Source organism: Maniola jurtina, chromosome 26 (assembly GCF_905333055.1).
Source record: "Maniola jurtina chromosome 26, ilManJurt1.1, whole genome shotgun sequence".
Lineage (NCBI taxonomy): Eukaryota > Metazoa > Arthropoda > Insecta > Lepidoptera > Nymphalidae > Maniola > Maniola jurtina.
This window is the reverse complement of record NC_060054.1, coordinates 7,626,582-7,644,496: the sequence shown is the minus strand read 5'-3', so window position 1 is coordinate 7,644,496 and position 17,915 is coordinate 7,626,582. Positions and strand designations below refer to the sequence as shown.

The 17,915-nt window shown below is 36.5% G+C and overlaps 1 protein-coding gene across 2 annotated transcripts; it reads right to left on the bottom strand.

Annotated features, from left to right (window-relative positions):
• Window positions 1-2: 2 nt before the first annotated feature.
• On the bottom strand, window positions 3-17,792 carry LOC123878505 (myb-like protein D). Of its 2 annotated transcripts, none has more exons than XM_045925708.1 (8): window positions 17,560-17,792; window positions 15,819-15,986; window positions 6,818-6,917; window positions 6,151-6,369; window positions 5,616-5,739; window positions 2,846-4,819; window positions 1,606-1,674; window positions 3-919 (listed from the first exon to the last, which is right to left on the bottom strand). In XM_045925708.1, the coding sequence occupies exons 1-8, from the start codon at window positions 17,697-17,699 to the stop codon at window positions 885-887; spliced, it is 2,829 nt and encodes a 942-aa protein (XP_045781664.1). In that variant the 5' UTR covers window positions 17,700-17,792; the 3' UTR covers window positions 3-884. The 2 variants fall into 2 exon arrangements, with proteins under 2 accessions (XP_045781664.1, XP_045781665.1); XM_045925709.1 differs by having other exon boundaries at window positions 4,268-4,819.
• Window positions 17,793-17,915: the final 123 nt, after the last annotated feature.

The window sequence follows — 17,915 nt, the reverse complement described above, 5'->3', positions numbered from 1 at the left end:
GTTTTATTTATTTCATCAATTATTGTCAAGAATTTAAAAAAAACTTAAAACTAAGGGCCTAGGGCCTAGAGGGACTATTGTCCGCAGAGGATAAAAACCCTTAGTCTTCTTCTACTATATTTTTGAAGGGCGTTTGTGCACTCATTCGTATTCGTTTTCTTAAAAATACGATTGGAAGTGGCCGTCATACAAAACGTACATACTTGTGCACTCATTTGATTCGTATTTTGATGGATCCGTATATTATATACGAACCAAATTTGTGCACAAGCGTACGTGCCTATGACAATATGAAAACGATTACGAATGGGTGCACAAACACCCAACTATGAGATGAAACTCAAAAAAAAACTCAAAATCATTTATTCAAAACAGGTACTATTGTGCACCTTTTGATGGTCAGAAATTGTTTTATTTGTAAAATGATCAGTCGCGTCCGTTAGCCACGTCCGATAATTTGTTTCTTTAGTGATCCATCTTTGTCCTTCACGGACAAAAGTTCGTCGTCTGCGCAGACCGTAATCCATACTAATATTATAAATGCGAAAGTGTGTCTGTTTGTCTGTCTGCTACGTTTTCACGGCCCAACCCCTAAACAGATTTGAATGAAATTTGGTACGACTTGGAATACATCCCGGGGAAGGACATAGGCTACTTTAGATCCCGGAAAATCAAAGAGATCTTACAGGATTTAAAAGAGCCGAAATCCACGCGGGCGAATCCGCGGGCATCCTCTATAGAGCACATAACATTTATAACTTAACTCTTAACACAACAAAAAACTATAGTAAAATAAAAAACACATTTGACATAGGATCTACCCACAAAAGTTAAAACATACAACATTAAATTTTTGATATCTTAATGTTGGAAAGGCTGTAGATTCATTTCGGTTTCGCTGTTGGTTTTTGGAGTAATCCTGAAAAAAAATAAACAGACAAACTTTATTTTATGAAGATAATACCTACTTGCATTATTACACTTCAACTAACAAACTAGAGCGAGAGATCGGATCTTAGTGGGCTGCGATCTCTCGCTCTCGCACGAAGTGGGATAGCGATAATTAAGTTCTGTTTCAAGTAGGTATTAAGAGTAAGCAATCCAGTTATGTATTACTAGCGACCCGCCGCGGCTTCGCACGGGTAGCTTATTCTAATTTCCATAGGGATCTCTAATCTTTTTGAAAATTTTAGCCATTCAAAAATAATGTAGCTTTCTACTGGCAAAAGAATTTTCAAAATCGGTTCAGTAGTTCCAGAGATTACCCCCTACAGACAAAGTTTAACTTTACCTCTTTATTATATTAGTATAGACAGACTCATGGTTCCACTTCGATACATAGTGGCGGCTTCAAAACAGCTGTTCTAATTGGCGGTTCTTGTCGGTTACTTTATTTTGAAATTTTTATATTATTTGTTGTTGTATAGCGGCAATAGATATACACACGCAAAATTTCAACTCTACCTATTACGGTAGGTATATGAGATACAAGCCCGCTGACAGACAGACGAACGACAACGAAAGCTTAGTAATAGGGTTCCGTTGGCACGCTTTGTGTACGGAACCCTAATCATCGCGTATATTATGAAAATTAGGGATACTCACTCGGTATATTACTCTTGGTAGAACTCTTGGAGCTATCTTGAGTTGAAGATAATTTGAACAGACGTTTTCCTGGAAACAAGAAAACTAGTCTATTATATTATAGAGATACAGTGTAAAGTGTTTGTCAGTTTGAGAGAGTTTATCTTAAAAACTACTAACAGATTTTATTCTCGTTTTGACTAATAGACAGAGTGTCTTTCAGAAAACGAACGTGCGTAGTTGAAATTCCTTGGACAGATACAAAACGATTTGCTTCCTTGTTTCTAATCCGAGCGCTCGAAAGTTTGATTCGGTTTTTCACTTAATATTACAGTTCGAAAGTAAAGCCCAACGCATACCCACGGAGTGAAGTGGAACAGGTCTTATTTATAACAACGTACACTCAGCTTTATGACCTTGGACATACGGTTGAAATTGGTATACTGAAAATAAAATACGAAGAGCGCGCGTCACCGTTTTTACTGCACTAGTATAATAAAGAGGTAAAGTTTGTAAGTTTGGATATACTAGGTTTTTTTTTTATTCACTATAGGTAAGCGCTTGACCACAATCACACCTGATGGAAAGTGATGATGTGGTCTAAGATGGGACGCGTTTACCTAGAAGGTGCCTATTCACTCTTGTTTTAAAGATACCCGGATTGTAATTGGTAGAAAACACAGATCGCGGAAGAGTATTCAATTAACTAGAGCTAGCAAAAACTTAGAGTTATAATTTATTATACTACCTAAACATAATCCAATGCCAGTAACCTTTTGCCTTATCTTGTAGTTTTAGAGATTTAGTATTTTACAAACCCCCGTTGTATAGCGTGCAAAACTCGGAAATTCAATCCTGTGAGCCTTGATATGAATCCAAATTCTCTAATACAGATATCAAAAGTCAAAATATATACGCAAAAAGTAATGATAGCTAAAAGAAAAATGAGTAAACGAAGGTATTCAATGTAAAAAAAAAAATTCTTCGTAGACCATAAGAACACACATAATATTATGTCCCAAAGAATTTAAAAAAAATTGTTTAAAAGTATTAATATTTTTTTAATGTTTATTCAATGCCCAATAAACCATATTAATTCACCAAAAACCTAAATCCACACAGACGAAGTAGCGGGCATCAGCTAGTACTTCTAATATATTTTTTAAAAGTATGTCAAAGTATATAGAGCTGACTTTAGCGAGTCATCAAAAAGATTCCATTCCACTCCACTCTGTCGGTCGGCGCTGGCCCTAACACTTACTCGGACTTATCCTCAAGGGGTTCCTCATTATGGTTTTGGCAATGGGTAACCTTGTCTGTGGTATTTTGGATTTTAGCTTATTTTCCATAGCTTCAGCTTTTGTGTTATTTTTAGTGGCAACTTTCTTTAGTCCAAGTGATTTCCTCAGTTTCTGATTGATTTGTGTAAGTTTATTATTTAAAATAGTTTTCGGAACATTTTTATCAATTTTTGTGTTGGTTTGCTTTTCAACAATTTTATTTATTCCAGTATTTTTGGGTACGATTTGGTCTCTATTTTCGTTTTTACGTAATTCTTTACCTTTATCATTTAATTTGGTTTTTAAGTCATTTTTATTAAATTTTTGGTTGATTTGTTGTAATTTTGGATCAACTTTATTGTTATCTTTTAAAAGATTTGCTTTTTTAGACTTTTCTTCAATATCACGTGTTTCGATTGTATTTTTAGAAGAAAAACGCTCAGATAATGTTTGAGTATTACTTGTTTTTTGAACTGGATCATTTTTAGTGTTACTACTTTTAGACTGAGTTGAACTTGCTTTGCTTTGAATTTTCTTATTAATTGTGTTAGCTTCTAAATCTTGTACAGGTTCCGATTTTTCATTATGTTTAGCATGATTATCAATATTTTGCTGTTTTTTTGTTGATACCAAATTTCCATTTTGACTTTTCTCTTTATTAGTCTTTACTACTTGGTTTTGAACGTTATTTTGATTTTGTTTGTCAGATTTTTGGGTATTTCTTTCTACCACTCCTTTAGTTACCATTTTTTCTTTACTTTTCGATTCAGCCATCGCACTGTTATGTTTCGGTTGTGTGACAGTAGTTTCTGAATTCGTATACCCCTTTTTATTTGTTTCAACTGCTGACATTTTGGATTTTTTTGTTTTGGGTTCAGTATTATGTACAATAGCTTTAGTTTTAAGGTTTTTTGTAACAGCAGCTTTAAAATTTGGATTTACACTTTGAGTCAAAAGTATTTTTTCAACATTTTCTTCGTCAATATTTTTATCTTTTGGATTGGTAAGTTGTTTTTCAACAGATATCATTTTGGATGAAACAGTTTTTGAATTACCACCTTTTGTCTTTAATTCTTTTTCGGTAACTTGTTTTATATCAGTGGTTTTTAAATTATCATTATTTTTGTCGTTTTTCACACTGAGAATTTTATTTTCAGATGATTTTGCATCTGTTTTAGCATTTGCTTTTTTTGGTTTGTCTTTTGTTTTTAATTCTTTTTCAACAACTTTATTATATTTATCGTTTCTAGTACTAGTTACTTTATTTTCGGATGATTTAGTACTAGAAGACTTACTTTTACTTTGTACATTATCTTTAGTTTTATCCACGTCTGTATTTATTAAAACTTCAGTATTTTCATATTTATTGTCAACTTTTGGCAAGTTTTTATTTTTTTTATTACCTTTATCAACTTTTTCGGGTTCGCTTTTCGAGAAATATGCATTTTCTGCAACTTCTTCACTATAACTGGTTTTTGAATTAACATTTTCACTAACACTGGATTTTTTGTTACTATTTTTAGAATTAGCACTGTTTTTATCAATTTTATTATTAACATTAGTATTTTTAGCATCGGTTTTAGCTTTTTTCACTGTTCCTTCGTTTCCACCATCCATATCACTTCCCCTCTTTCTCTCGTTAGCTACCATATTCTCTTTTCCCTTAGCTTTATTCTTCTTTGGCAAAGATTTAGGCGGGCCCATTATCTCTGACGACTTTATTGGGGCATCCATTTCATGGTTGGAAGATTTTTTTGAATGTTGAATCTCTACATCAGGCTGTTGATTGGTTTTGGAGTTTTGGCTGTCAGCATCGGAGTCCGGGCTCATTTGCCTGCGCACTTCAAGGCAGGTGTCAATAATTTCAGCAAGAAGTAATGTTCTGTCGTCCGTGTCAAGCGCTGGGTCGCAGAGTTGTTTGTGGGCTTGCATGATTGTTTTTATGTAGACTTCGTCTGAAAACAAAACGAATATAATGACACATTGATTAATTATCAACAAATAATATGGGTTGATGATGAATGCACAGCTTGTTGGAAAGCCTGGAGCACCACAGGGACGTAAGGTCCTTCTGCGTATTCTATCACCTTTATAATGGGGAGTGTTCTGAGCAGTTGTTTGACCTCGTTTCACCCTCCTTTTTCTACAACCGCACCACCCACCATCGTAAGCAATTCCACCCTCAACACCTGTGTGTCTGGTGCACTTCAACCGCCCGTTGTGCCAGATCTATATTTCTATGCACACTCAAACTGTGGAATCAACTCTCTTCAACGGTGTTCCCACTAGATTTCCATGCGGTTATTCAAGGGGCGGATCGACAAATTCCTAAAAGGGCGGCGACGCACCGGCGTTTCCTCTGGTGCGTGCAAATGTACATGAGCGACGGTAATCACCTAACATCATGTGACCCGCTTGCTTGTTATAAACAAGATAAAGTTGAAAATTAAAACCTGACTGCGATCATCTTAATAAACGCTGAAATATTATACTAAAATTGTTTTTCTGTCAAAAAAAAAATTGGGAGACCTCACTTTTTTTTTTGTAGCATCCGTTAGGTTAATTTTTTCGTATAAAATATAGCCTATGTCACCCGGACTTTTACAACGAATCAATTGACACCTCATTCATCAAAATCGGCCCAGTAGTTTAGGCGTTACGGTGAAACACACTGAATTTGGATACAAACATACATAGACTGCTAAAATCTTAAACCTTCCTTTTGGCTTTGCAAGGGTAAAAAATACACACCCATATATTCGAGGTCGAAGGTCAGCTTGTGGTAGAAAGGTGCCACCTGTGAGCCCTTGTTCTGCAGCGTCCACGTCGCTCGCAGCAGGCTCGCGCACTTCAGCACGTAGCCGTATCCTTCCGGCTGCAAATATACACATACTAGATGATGCCCGCGACTCCGTCCGCGTGGGTTTAGGTTGTTTAAATATCCCGTGGGAGCTCTGCTTTTCCGGGATAATAAGTTGCTGAAGTCAATTTCCAAGGCGTAAGCTACCTTTGCACCAAATCTCATTTAAATCGGTTAAACGATAGACCCTTAAGAATCTCGTAAGAACTCTTAGATTTTCCGGGATAAAAAGCAGCCTATATCCGTCTCTAGAATGTAACTAACTCTGTACCAAAAATAAAAATCGGTTCAGCGGTCGAGCCGTGACAACGTAGCAGACAGACAGACACACTTTCGCATTTATAATATTAAATATGGATATGGATTGATGAAAATCTGAGTTTCCTCCATAATTCGTGAATGTAGTATGTAGGTAGTGGTACATACCAACGCCTCCATGAACAGCGAGTCGGCGTACTTCTCCGCGAGACGAGCCAGGGACGAGCGCCGCGAGCGATGCGCGTGCGCGTAGCTACGCAATACTTCTACAGCATCACTAGGAGTGGTGAGTGTGGGCAGGACGGAGAGAGCCAGCTCTCTCTCGTGCACCATCTTGGTGGGCGTCACGCGTAGACCGCGGTACGACACCGGCGCGAACTGCCCACTCTGCCACACATACACATGAGGAGCTTAGCTGACATCTGTACAACCGCCGAGTTTCTTGCTGGCTCTTCTCGGTAGGAAAGGCATTCCGAACCAGTGTTAGATGAATTTGATCATTCAAAAGTACTTGTAAAAGTTTAATTGAGAGTACCTTGAATTTTGTATTTTAAGTAAACTAACACTTACGGGCTTATCAAGGTATAAAGACAAAAGGTGGACTTGTTTAACAACAAAATGGCAGTCCAACTTGCAAAAGGAGAGTAGGAAGGCAAAGGAAAAGATGGAAGGATGACATCATTGCCACAGCTGGAACAAAGTGGATGGAAGAGTCTTATACACGCAGGGGGCCGCACGCCAAAGATGATTAAAATATGTATTGTTAGAAAAAATTAACAATAACAGCGTGTGAAAAATAAAGCTATAATAATAATAATAATAATAAAACACTTACGGGCTGATGGGTGTAGAAGCTGATGGAGAAAGTGACCAAGTCAATCCGGCACTCTGCCATCACTTCGCGCCACAGACCATCCTCAGTGATTGGTGCCTCCCTGGAACACAGGATCAAATAACTAAATGTATAGGTATAAGCGATGGTAGCCCAGTGGTGAAAACGTCCACCTTCTTTTCAGGAGGTCAGGAGTTCCATACCATATGCGATTTTTTTTTAAGAATATTAGCCATTTTAATCATGACTAACATTCCCCTTTCCCCTCCAACTAAGCGTAAGCTTGTGCCAGGAGTGGGTACGACAATAGTGCAACGGGTGGGGTTTGAACCGCCGACCTTTCGGAATTCAGTCCAGTTATAGAATAACCGTTGAGCTATTGAGGTTTATTGAGGATTTGATACTATTAAGTTTAAATAATACAATAAGAATGTTTATTGAGCTAGGTAGCATACAACAATTCAAACAAATGATATAGGTTTTCATATATAACAGATACATCTAACTTTAAAGAATTATGTGCATCTATAAAACAATTCAATATCATTTGCTTTAACAGTGAAGGAAAAAATCGTGAGGGGAATTGCATGCTTGAGTTCTCCATAAAATCTCTATAAATGAAGTCTCCATAAAAGTTAATCTGCACTTAGCCAGTGTATAGACTATGTCCAACCCCTCATTCTTAGACTGTTATACCCGGCTGAGTGTGTATTGGGCTCTTCTCAGACTTGGGCGCGTTTGGAACCCGCGTAGCTTTACTTTTAAGTTAACGTAATTAATAATAATCACTAACATGTCATTGTTTGACATTCAGAAAGTGTGCAATAATACCCAATTTGAATAAATGACTTTGACTTTGACTTTGAGGAGTGAATCATCATGGGACTAGAATGGTCCGCTTCATTTCTGCACCTGCAAGTGCAAGTGTGTGTGCACCTGTAGCTGCATACACACTTGCACACTTTAATATCTCCTATGAAATTACCTACAACTTCAGTTAAGGTAATTGCTATTTGACAAATCGCAAAAATGCTGTACTTTGAAGTAAATTGTTTATTTTTCTAAAGCATTAACAGCTATTAAATACATGCAATTAAAAACTTCAGTTTGTGAAGATTATAAGGGCCTCTTTTAATTAAGTATACATTATCCCAATAAAAAAAAAAACCAAGTTGAAAACATTGCTGTTCGCAACTTGTTCTGTAAAAGTTTTCTTTAACATCTTGATACTTTGAAGCCAACCTCCAGAAAATGATATGTTTAGGTTTAGCAATCAATTTTAACTGTTAGTTTTATACTAAATGTTTTTCGTTTCTTAAATAATCTAAAACTAACCAAAAAACTTCCTGTGCTATTTATTTTCTTGCAGGCGCTCTATGGAATTCAGTGTCCACTGGACTGTCATGGCGGAAGGACTGTGCGCGTCATTTCGTCGCAAAATATTATTTAAAATGAATTTAAGCTTATTATGTTTGAATGAAAGTTGTGTTTATAATCGTTGAAAAATAAAATAGGGATTTTTTCATTTCTAAATGAAGCCTGCTTATATATTAAATTTTATTCTAAAGTTACGGTTTTACCAGGTAAATACTCGGAGGTTGTCATAGATTATGATGACAGATAGTAAGTGTTCTAAATAGGTATTATACCTATGTTAGGAGATAGCGCGCCTCGTTCCGGGTGCCGTGTTCCGAAATGGATTTCGTAGTAGTGCAAGTTTGGTGCAAGCCCCACATGACGGAGGGGTATGCGTCAGGCATTTCCTGTGTACGAAAAAAAGACCTATATTTCGGATCCATATTTCATCACTGACAATATGCACTATTCAAAGACTGTTCTTCAAGCATTGAGGAATTTTGGACAGAGACATCTCGAAGGTTCCCGAAGGCTGCCTGAGTTAGATTTGTCGGCTAGCTAGCTTTTTTCGAAATTGGACTTACTTAGCTGGATTGTGTGTTAGAGCTTTCTTATGAGATATTATATGTACATAATATAACCATGGGTCTCATAAGAAAGCTCAGATTCATGCTGCGGGCAATGGGGAGAGCCTAAAGGTTGGAACGCCATTTCGGCGGCCGTGTTTCCTGCCATATATACCTTAGATACCTGCAAGCCAAGAGTGAATAGGCATCTTCTAGGTAAGCGTGCTCCAACTTGGACCTCATCATTGCTTTCTTTAAAGCATGATTGTCGTCAAGCGCAAGCGCAAAGATTCAGGCGGCGCAAACCCGTAGCATGTGGAAGACCCTATTAAAGACCTATGTTCACTGTGGACGTCTGTCGGTTGATGTTGATGATTATGTCTTTAGTGCAAGTAGTTCAGTAGTTTCAGAGTTTATCGATAACAAACAAACAAACCTTTCCTCTTCATAATATATGTAGTTAGTAGCGCAAACTTGGAAAAAAATCTCGTGGACACTCTTTGATTTTCCGAGATAAATGTCATTTTACCTGACAGCCCTAATCAATTTTATCACTGATATTAATAACTAATTCATAACCGTTAAACCTAAGTGTCAAAATCTCGTTTTTCTAGTCGAGTTCCGTAGGCTCTTTGAACCCACTGCATTATTATCCCAAGAAAACCTACCATTAGATGTAGGAATAATGGAAAGAGGTCACAACCCTCAGCAATAAAGAATACGATGCGGAGAGAGATGTCACTCTCAAGGTCTTTAAATGTATCCATGCAAAAAACCACGTCGACTGGTTGCTCCGTTGCAGCGTGATTGAATATTAAACCAACAAACACACTTTCGCATTTGAAATATGGCCAGTGATTATAAGAAACAGTTTAAATCTCTCTCTGCTCTCTGAGAGACGTTAGGCAAAGTGAACACGAATTATGACACTTCTGTGTTCTTATACAAGCTTAGGTCTCTCAATTTTGTCAATTAATGTCAAATTTCTTTCTCAGATCAAAACCTAGTAAGTGGTTTAAATTCAAAAGAAGTTTAGGCCGTAGTTCTTTCTGGTCCAATGCGGAATGGCATACTTCACACACCTTTGAGAACATGGAAAACTTGCAGGTATGCAGGTTTCCTCACGATGTTTTCCTTCGCCGTTAAAGCAAGTGATATTAAATTGCTTAAAACGCACATAACTGAAAAGTTAGTAGTGCGTGATTCCGGGATCGAACCCCCGACCTTCGATTAGGAGGCGGACGTTCTAACCACTAGGCTATGACAGTTTTTAAATTAAAGGGGTTTAAATATTTTAGTGTGAAGACTGGCCAACACATTTATTCATTACATGTGCATCATTTTCTTTTTTAGGGTTCTGTACCTCAAAATGAAAAACGGAGCTCTTAAAGGACCACTTTGCTGTCTGTCCATTTGTCCGTCCGTCCGTCAAGAAAACCTATACAGTACTTCCCGTTGATCTAGAATCACGAAATTTGTTCTCGGATTTATTCTATCTACCTGCCCATAATTCTAGGTTAACGGGAAATACCCTATCGGTTTTCTTGACAGACACGACAGACGGACAGACGGACAGAAAGACAGACAACAAAGTGATCCTATAAGGGTCCCGTGTTTCCTTTTGAGATATGGAACCCTAAAAACATTATGTAAGTATGCAAAGTATTTCCCTTGCAAACCATATTTTAACAGTTGACATGTAGAGGTCATTGACTTTCCTATCTTACTTTTAAGTTTTAATGCATTATTAAGTATTTACTGTTTTGACATGGTATTTAGATAATGGGTGATATTTATTTTATTTAATCTAATTCCATTTAAAAACTTAGTAAGGCGCATTAATCTATAAAAACCTAGCCAGTTCAAAGACTTACTATGTTTTAAAATGGTCAAAGCGACTTACTAGCTTTTAATTTTACTTTAATGTGGGTGTCCTTACAATACAACGGGACATACTATGAAAGTTAGGCTTATGACATAAAACGATTTTCGGAAAAATGACATTTACTTTGTTTTGATATGGGGCGGTCGATATAATTAGGTACTAGGGTAAAGGCTCGAGTAAATGAACAGATTGGACGTTTTTACATGTATTAAGAGCTGAAATAAAAAACCGGCTGATATACCTTTTTTAAATATTTTCTTACAAATTCTTACACTTTTTTCAATTTCAATTTCAAAACCGTGTTCCGTTCAAACCGTTCAAAAGTGCGTGTGCGTGCGTCCATGTGTGTGTGTGAGTGTGTTGTATGTTTGTACGAGTGTTTGTGAGTGTGGTATTGCGTTGTATAACCACATGAGTAGCGAACAGAGTCAAAGCTTCATACAAGCGCGCTACGATAGGTACACTACTACAAGCTTGAGGCGCGTGTGTGCGTGAGCACAGGCGCTACGTCGCGTACGGAGAGAAATCGGTTTATACCGGCTCGGCCTGTGCTCAAGTTCAGGGGCTGCAGTACACGTCGCGCGTCGTGTTTTCATTTAATTTAATGTTAATGATAATAATTTAAATAGTGTTTAAAATCTATTTTCTTGAACTGTCATAGATTTTTTTCAAAATCAATATCTGAGGATCCCTAGGATCACAAAACAGGAAATTGTTACCAAAATTTAAAAAAATCGACGCCATTTTGAAATTCTTTGTTAATTGACCGATTTCGTTCAAAATCGATATTTAGAGCTCCCTGGGATCACGAAATAAGAAACTGTTACCAAAATTTAAAAAAGTCGACGCCATTTTGAAATTCTTTGTTAATTGACCGATTTTTTTCAAAATCAATATCTGAGGATCCCTAGGATCACAAAACAGGAAATTGTTACCAAAATTTAAAAAAATCGACGCCATTTTGAAATTCTTTGTTAATTGACCGATTTCGTTCAAAATCGATATTTAGAGCTCCCTGGGATCACAAAATAAGAAACTGTTACCAAAATTTAAAAAAGTCGACGCCATTTTGAAATTCTTTGTTAATTGACCGATTTCGTTCAAAATCGATATTTGGAGCTCCCTGGGATCACGAAATAAGAAACTGTTACCAAAATTTAAAAAGTCGACGCCATTTTGAAATTCTTTGTTAATTGACCGATTTCGTTCAAAATCGATATTTAGAGCTCCCTGGGATCACGAAATAAGAAACTGTTACCAAAATTTAAAAAGTCGACGCCATTTTGAAATTCTTTGTTAATTGACCGATTTCGTTCAAAATCGATATTTAGAGCTCCCTGGGATCACGAAATAAGAAACTGTTACCAAAATTTAAAAAAGTCGACGCCATTTTGAAATTCTTTGTTAATTGACCGATTTCGTTCAAAATCGATATTTAGAGCTCCCTGCAATCACAAAATAAGAAACTGTTACCAAAATTTAAAAAGTCGACGCCATTTTGAAATTCTTTGTTAATTGACCGATTTCGTTCAAAATCGATATTTAGAGCTCCCTGGGATCACAAAATAAGAAACTGTTACCAAAATTTAAAAAAGTCGACGCCATTTTGAAATGCTTTGTTAATTGACCGATTTCGTTCAAAATCAATATTTAGAGCTCCCTGGGATCACAAAATAAGAAACTGTTACCAAAATTTAAAAAAGTCGACGCCATTTTGAAATTCTTTGTTAATTGACCGATTTCGTTCAAAATCGATATTTAGAGCTCCCTGGGATCACAAAATAGGAAACTGTAACCAAAATTTAAAAAAGTTGGCACCATTTATAATTCTTTCTAAATTGACTGATTTCGTTCAAAATCGATATTTAGATCTATTGATCGATATTTAAACTAGGCAATCACAACAAAAACAAACTTTACCATCTTGTTGAACAAATAACTATTGTTAATTAAATTGTATCCTCCAGTGCCAACCCTACCAAAATAGTTATAAAATTTGCTCGCTTCTTAGAAGCTTTGCCTCTGTTTGCTACTCTGTGGTATAACACCATGTTAGTAAATCTTAGTATATTTTTAACCGACTTTAAAATAGGAAGAGGTTCTGAATTCGTCGGTATCTTTTTTTTTATGTATGTTCCCCGATTACTCAAAGACGCCTGGACTGATTTGGATTTTTTTTTTGTTTGATAGGGTATACTTTGCAAGTGGTCCCATATAAATTTGGTAAAGATCTGATGAATATCTTTGAAGATGGAGAACAGAACTCCTCAATGGATAAGAGCAAATTCAATTTTTTTTTAATGTATGTTCACCGATTGCTCAAAGACGCCTGGACCGATTTAGAAATTATTTTTTTTTGAAAAGCTAGGTATACTTTGCAGGTGGTCCCATATAAATTTGATGAAGTTCTGATGAATATCTTCTGAGATGGAGAACAGAACTCCTCAATGGATAAGAGCAAATTGCTCGCGATCAGTGTAATTGCTTAGTAAACAGTAGGGTTTTAGCTGGGCATGGCATATTATTATAGTACAGTGGGGCCACTAAAAATTTTGAAATAAAAAATTTTCAAAAGAAAAATAAAACCGACTTCAAAAACCACAATAACTTAAATTATTTTTTACTTTTTAGTGTTTGTGATTTTGAAATCGGTTTTATTTTTCTTTTGAATTTTTTTTATATTTATTCTGGTATTCTTCTTTCTTGGATATGGATCCCTCTTGGGTATCCCCATTTCTCTCTGTCTTTGGTACTATCAAGCTAATTTTCTCTCGCGATTTGCACAATAGCATTAGACCAACGCGTCTTCGGTCTACCTACCTGTCCTTCTTTCATCTGTAAAAATCGATACAATATGACCATTTGCATTGCAGTTTTAGGGCATGTCTCAAGGTGTCTGTAGGCTTTGTCTTTTTTCTTATGTCTTCAATTCTCACTTTGAATATTTTTTGCTTAATTTATGCAACTTGCCATCGCCCTTTAGCAAGTTACTATTTCTTTTTATATTCTTTGTCTGGACCCATGTTTGGCTGGCATAGGTAAGGCATGGCAGGATGCATGTATCTATAACGGATCTTTTAAGATGTACTGGGTAAGCTCCTTTCATTCTTTCCTTTTGTGCCCAGTAAAACAAGCATACTCGGGCTACTTTGAGAACCCATTAGCAGCTAACAGCAAGGCCTGGACTCCAATTTTTATATGTGGAAGCTGTATTTCCTCGTTGCGTTTATGAGCAAATAAGAATAGTTAACTACTTTTACTAAAAAAAAATTTTATTATTTGGCGCGAACCATCTAAACACCATGATGATTATTATTTCTGCGTTGTGAATATTACCAGAAGAAACAGCAAAAAAATTGTTCCAAGCGGCTCTATTGTAACTTGCAGTCTGCAATTTGAACGATTCTGACTTCTGGTGATAAATCTGTACCTCAGCCCCAACCCAGTACCTCTAATCTACCATTTCAAGAACTTTCAGAAGGTAGTGACGATGTAGTGACTTTTTTACATCTCAACTTAGACCATTCAATCAAAATTATTTGGATCACTTAATGAGAGATCTTAGATTGTCTAAAAAGTATCAGAACATGTGGCTTCTCGGCTCAAAGGAACAAATCTGATAACATCAGACACTTGTGTTACGGTATATTATTCTCACTACTCTTAACACATTCAGTAGCTGATGTTGCACTTCCAGCGACTTGGATGCAACAAGGGCGTTAAGTTTCATTTTCTCTGTAGTCATTTGGACTGTTTTCCAGAAAATTTAGGTGACTTTCAAACTAAGATAACTATACCAAAGGGGATAATATCATATGAAAGGGCTCTATTATACATTCTAAAACAGGTTTTATTTATTATTATTATGTAAAAGAGTTTTTGATTTATCGCGCAAAATGTAGAAAAAAATATACAATAAGTCAAAAACTGAAAATCTGACATTTTTTTTTAAATTCCAAGCCGAAAATATACTTAAGAATTTATTAATAGGAATCGAGAGTTTATGCACTAGATAGAGTTCGTTCATTCACTGAAATTTCCAGTTCATTTACTGGCAATTTATCCTTTTGTTAAATAAAATAATTTATAATAATTAATACCACGCATTTTATTTGATTTTTTGATATACTGTGTACAGATACACAAAAAATAAAAATTATATATAGAACAATTCTCATATATCTTAATTTTAGGTGAAAGTCAGGGTAATCCTTATTCGTTCATGTACTGGATCTTTTACCCTCCTACGTCAAAATACTAAAAGTCCGCGTAAATTTCGCAGATTGAAATGTCTGCTTGATTAATTGTCAATAGAGGGTCATGACATGTCAAAATTGCTAGTTTGAAGGTGAAATCGTCTAAGTCATTCGAGATGGTTTTCCTCTTAACTACTAAATACAAAAATCCATTTTTTTATACATTTCTATGTTTTGTTGTACAATCCATACTAATATTATAAATGCGAAAGTGTGTCTGTCTGTCTGTCAGCTACGTTTTCACGTCCCAACCGCTGAACCGATTTTAATGAAAGGTACAGACTTGGTGTACATCCCGGGGAAGGACATAGGCTACTTTTTATCCCGGAAAATCAAAGAGTTCTTACGGGATAAAAAACCGATATCCACGCGGGCGAAGCCGCGGGCATTCTGTAGTAAAGAATATTTTACGTTTACTTTTACTAAGCTGAAATGTATAGAGCACACTTTGATTTTGCTCAAACTTAAGACACTGTTAAAACGAGACAGATAACGCGGTCTCATTATAACAGTGTCTTAACAGGGCTCTCTCCGTCACTCGTTTCATACAATCGTAGTTCCAATTTCATTTGAATATTAAGCAACCAAAGTCCATGAAATTTTGCAGACATATTCTAGAAACTAATATCTGTGTCTGTAGTGTTTTAGATTTTTCTAAAAATATGTAGTTTTAAAATTACAGGGGCTCAAAGATTTGTATGAAAACTTTAAGACCGCGTAACTTTGAAACCGAATATTTTAACAGAAATCTGGAAACCCACAGACATAGATATTTGTTTCTAGAATATGTCTGCAAAATTTCATGGACTTTGGTTGCTTAGTATTCAAATGAAATCGGAACTACGATTGTATGAAATGGTATGAAACGAGTGACGGAGAGAGCCCTCTTAAGTCTCAGCATAGTCAAAGTGCGCTCTATACATTTCAGAATTGTTACACACCCTTCAAAAACAGGCACATCGAGGACAATGTTGACCTCAGACTGCAAGACGGTGACGCCGGTGAGCTCCTCCGTGGCGTGCAGACATGTCAGCAGCTGAGACCTCTGCAGCTTCAGCTCCGTTACTGACGTGCCGCTGTTGATGGTGAACTCTATTTCAGAGTCTGAACTGCAAATGTCACAAACATAATATATTATACAAGGTGTTAGATAATACTAGCTGATGCCCGCGACTTCGTTCGCGTGGATGTAGGTTCTTTAAAAATCCCGTGGGAACTCTTTGATTTTCCGGGTTAAAAAGTAGCCTATATGCTAATCCAGGGTATAATCTATCTCCATTCTAAATTTCAGCCCAATCCGTCCAGTAGTTTTTGCGTGAAGGAGTAACAAACACACACACACACATACACAAACTTTCGCCTTTATAATATTATTAGTGTGATCTGTAACATCCGTGCAAACTTGTGGGGGTATTGTACACTGAACAGACATATGTTCAGCCTCAAGCTCTAACACATGGATGTGTGTATCACACTTCACACTAATATATACAGTATATGTGTGTGTGTGTGTGTATGTTTGTTACTCATGCAAAAACTACTGGACGGATTTGGCCGAAATTCGGAATGGAGATAGATAATATCCTGGATTAGCACACAGGCAACTTTTTATCCCGGAAAATCAAAGAGTTCCCATTGGATTTCGAAAAACCTAAATCCACGCGGACGGAGTCGCGGGCGTCAGTTAGTCACACTAATATTATAAAGGCGAAAGTTTGTATGTGTGTGTGTGTGTGTATGTTTGTTTCTCATGCAAAAACTACTGGACGGATTTGGCCGAAATTCGGAATGGAGATAGATAATATCCTGGATTAGCACATAGGCAACTTTTTATCCCGGAAAATCAAAGAGTTCCCATTGGCTTCCGTAAAACCTAAATACACGCGGGCGAAGTGGCGGGCATCGGCTAGTGTTCTATAAAGAGGATGTGAAAACACCCCTACACATCATCTGTCAATGTCAGGCCCTAATGCATAAACATAGTCTTCAGCTAGAGAAACATATAATGCACCCAGAGGCGGCAGAAATCATCTCGGCCAAGAAGATGCTGCTGTTCCTGGTGCAATTAGTATTGGACGAGAACTGTAAAATTGTCTCGAGAACTGTAAAATTGTCTCGATCACAATAGATCAATGTTCAACTTGATACAGCGTCTGAAGAGCCCTGCATAGCCACCAAACCAGCAAAATGCTGGTTAGGACCAATGTGCAGGTACCAAAACATAATGAACCTCATAGTAATACCTGTGGGAGATATGAGGATAAAGAATTTGTTTAAAACACCAAAGTAACCACCCTGCAATTGCAAAGAACTGATGAACACTTTAATTTTCCAGGATAAAAACTAAAATATTGGATGTAACATCCATCAGGTTGATTATTTTTTGTATAAAATGTCACTTTATGTCCATATCACCCGGACCATAACAACAAATCAATTGACATCTCATTCATCAAAATTGGTCCAGTAGTTTACACACATATAATCTGTTACAAACATACATAGACTACTAAACTCATAACCCTTCCTTTTGGCTTTGCCATAGTCAGGTAAAATGTGGCCATAATATAATATCCATCTACAAGATGTAAGCTCTGTACAAATTTCCTACGGTATGGGTTTGCAGGTAAAAGCTGAAAGTTCGATCTCTTCGAAGTTGTTTAGTAGGTACTGAGCAGTTACCTATCGTCTTCATAGGAACTAGGCATCTTGTCGTCAGCGCGAGCATCTTCAATTCTCCTTTCGTAGTAGTTCAGTTCCTTTAGCAATTCCTCTTTACGCGAGAGTAGCTTTTGCTTTTTGTTAACGATTCTGCTCGACATGTTTAAACGTAAGAAAACAGCATTTATTTCATAAATATTTTAAATTAGCCACCAACACACAACAGTTAAAAATTCAAAATTTTAAACTGTGATTTTAAAAACATTTCAACTGTCAAATCAGAACTTTCAGTTTTGACAAGTAGAGATGTACGAATATTCTTTGAATCGGTAAATGTTGACTAAAATCGGCAACTACATATTTTATGATAATTAATA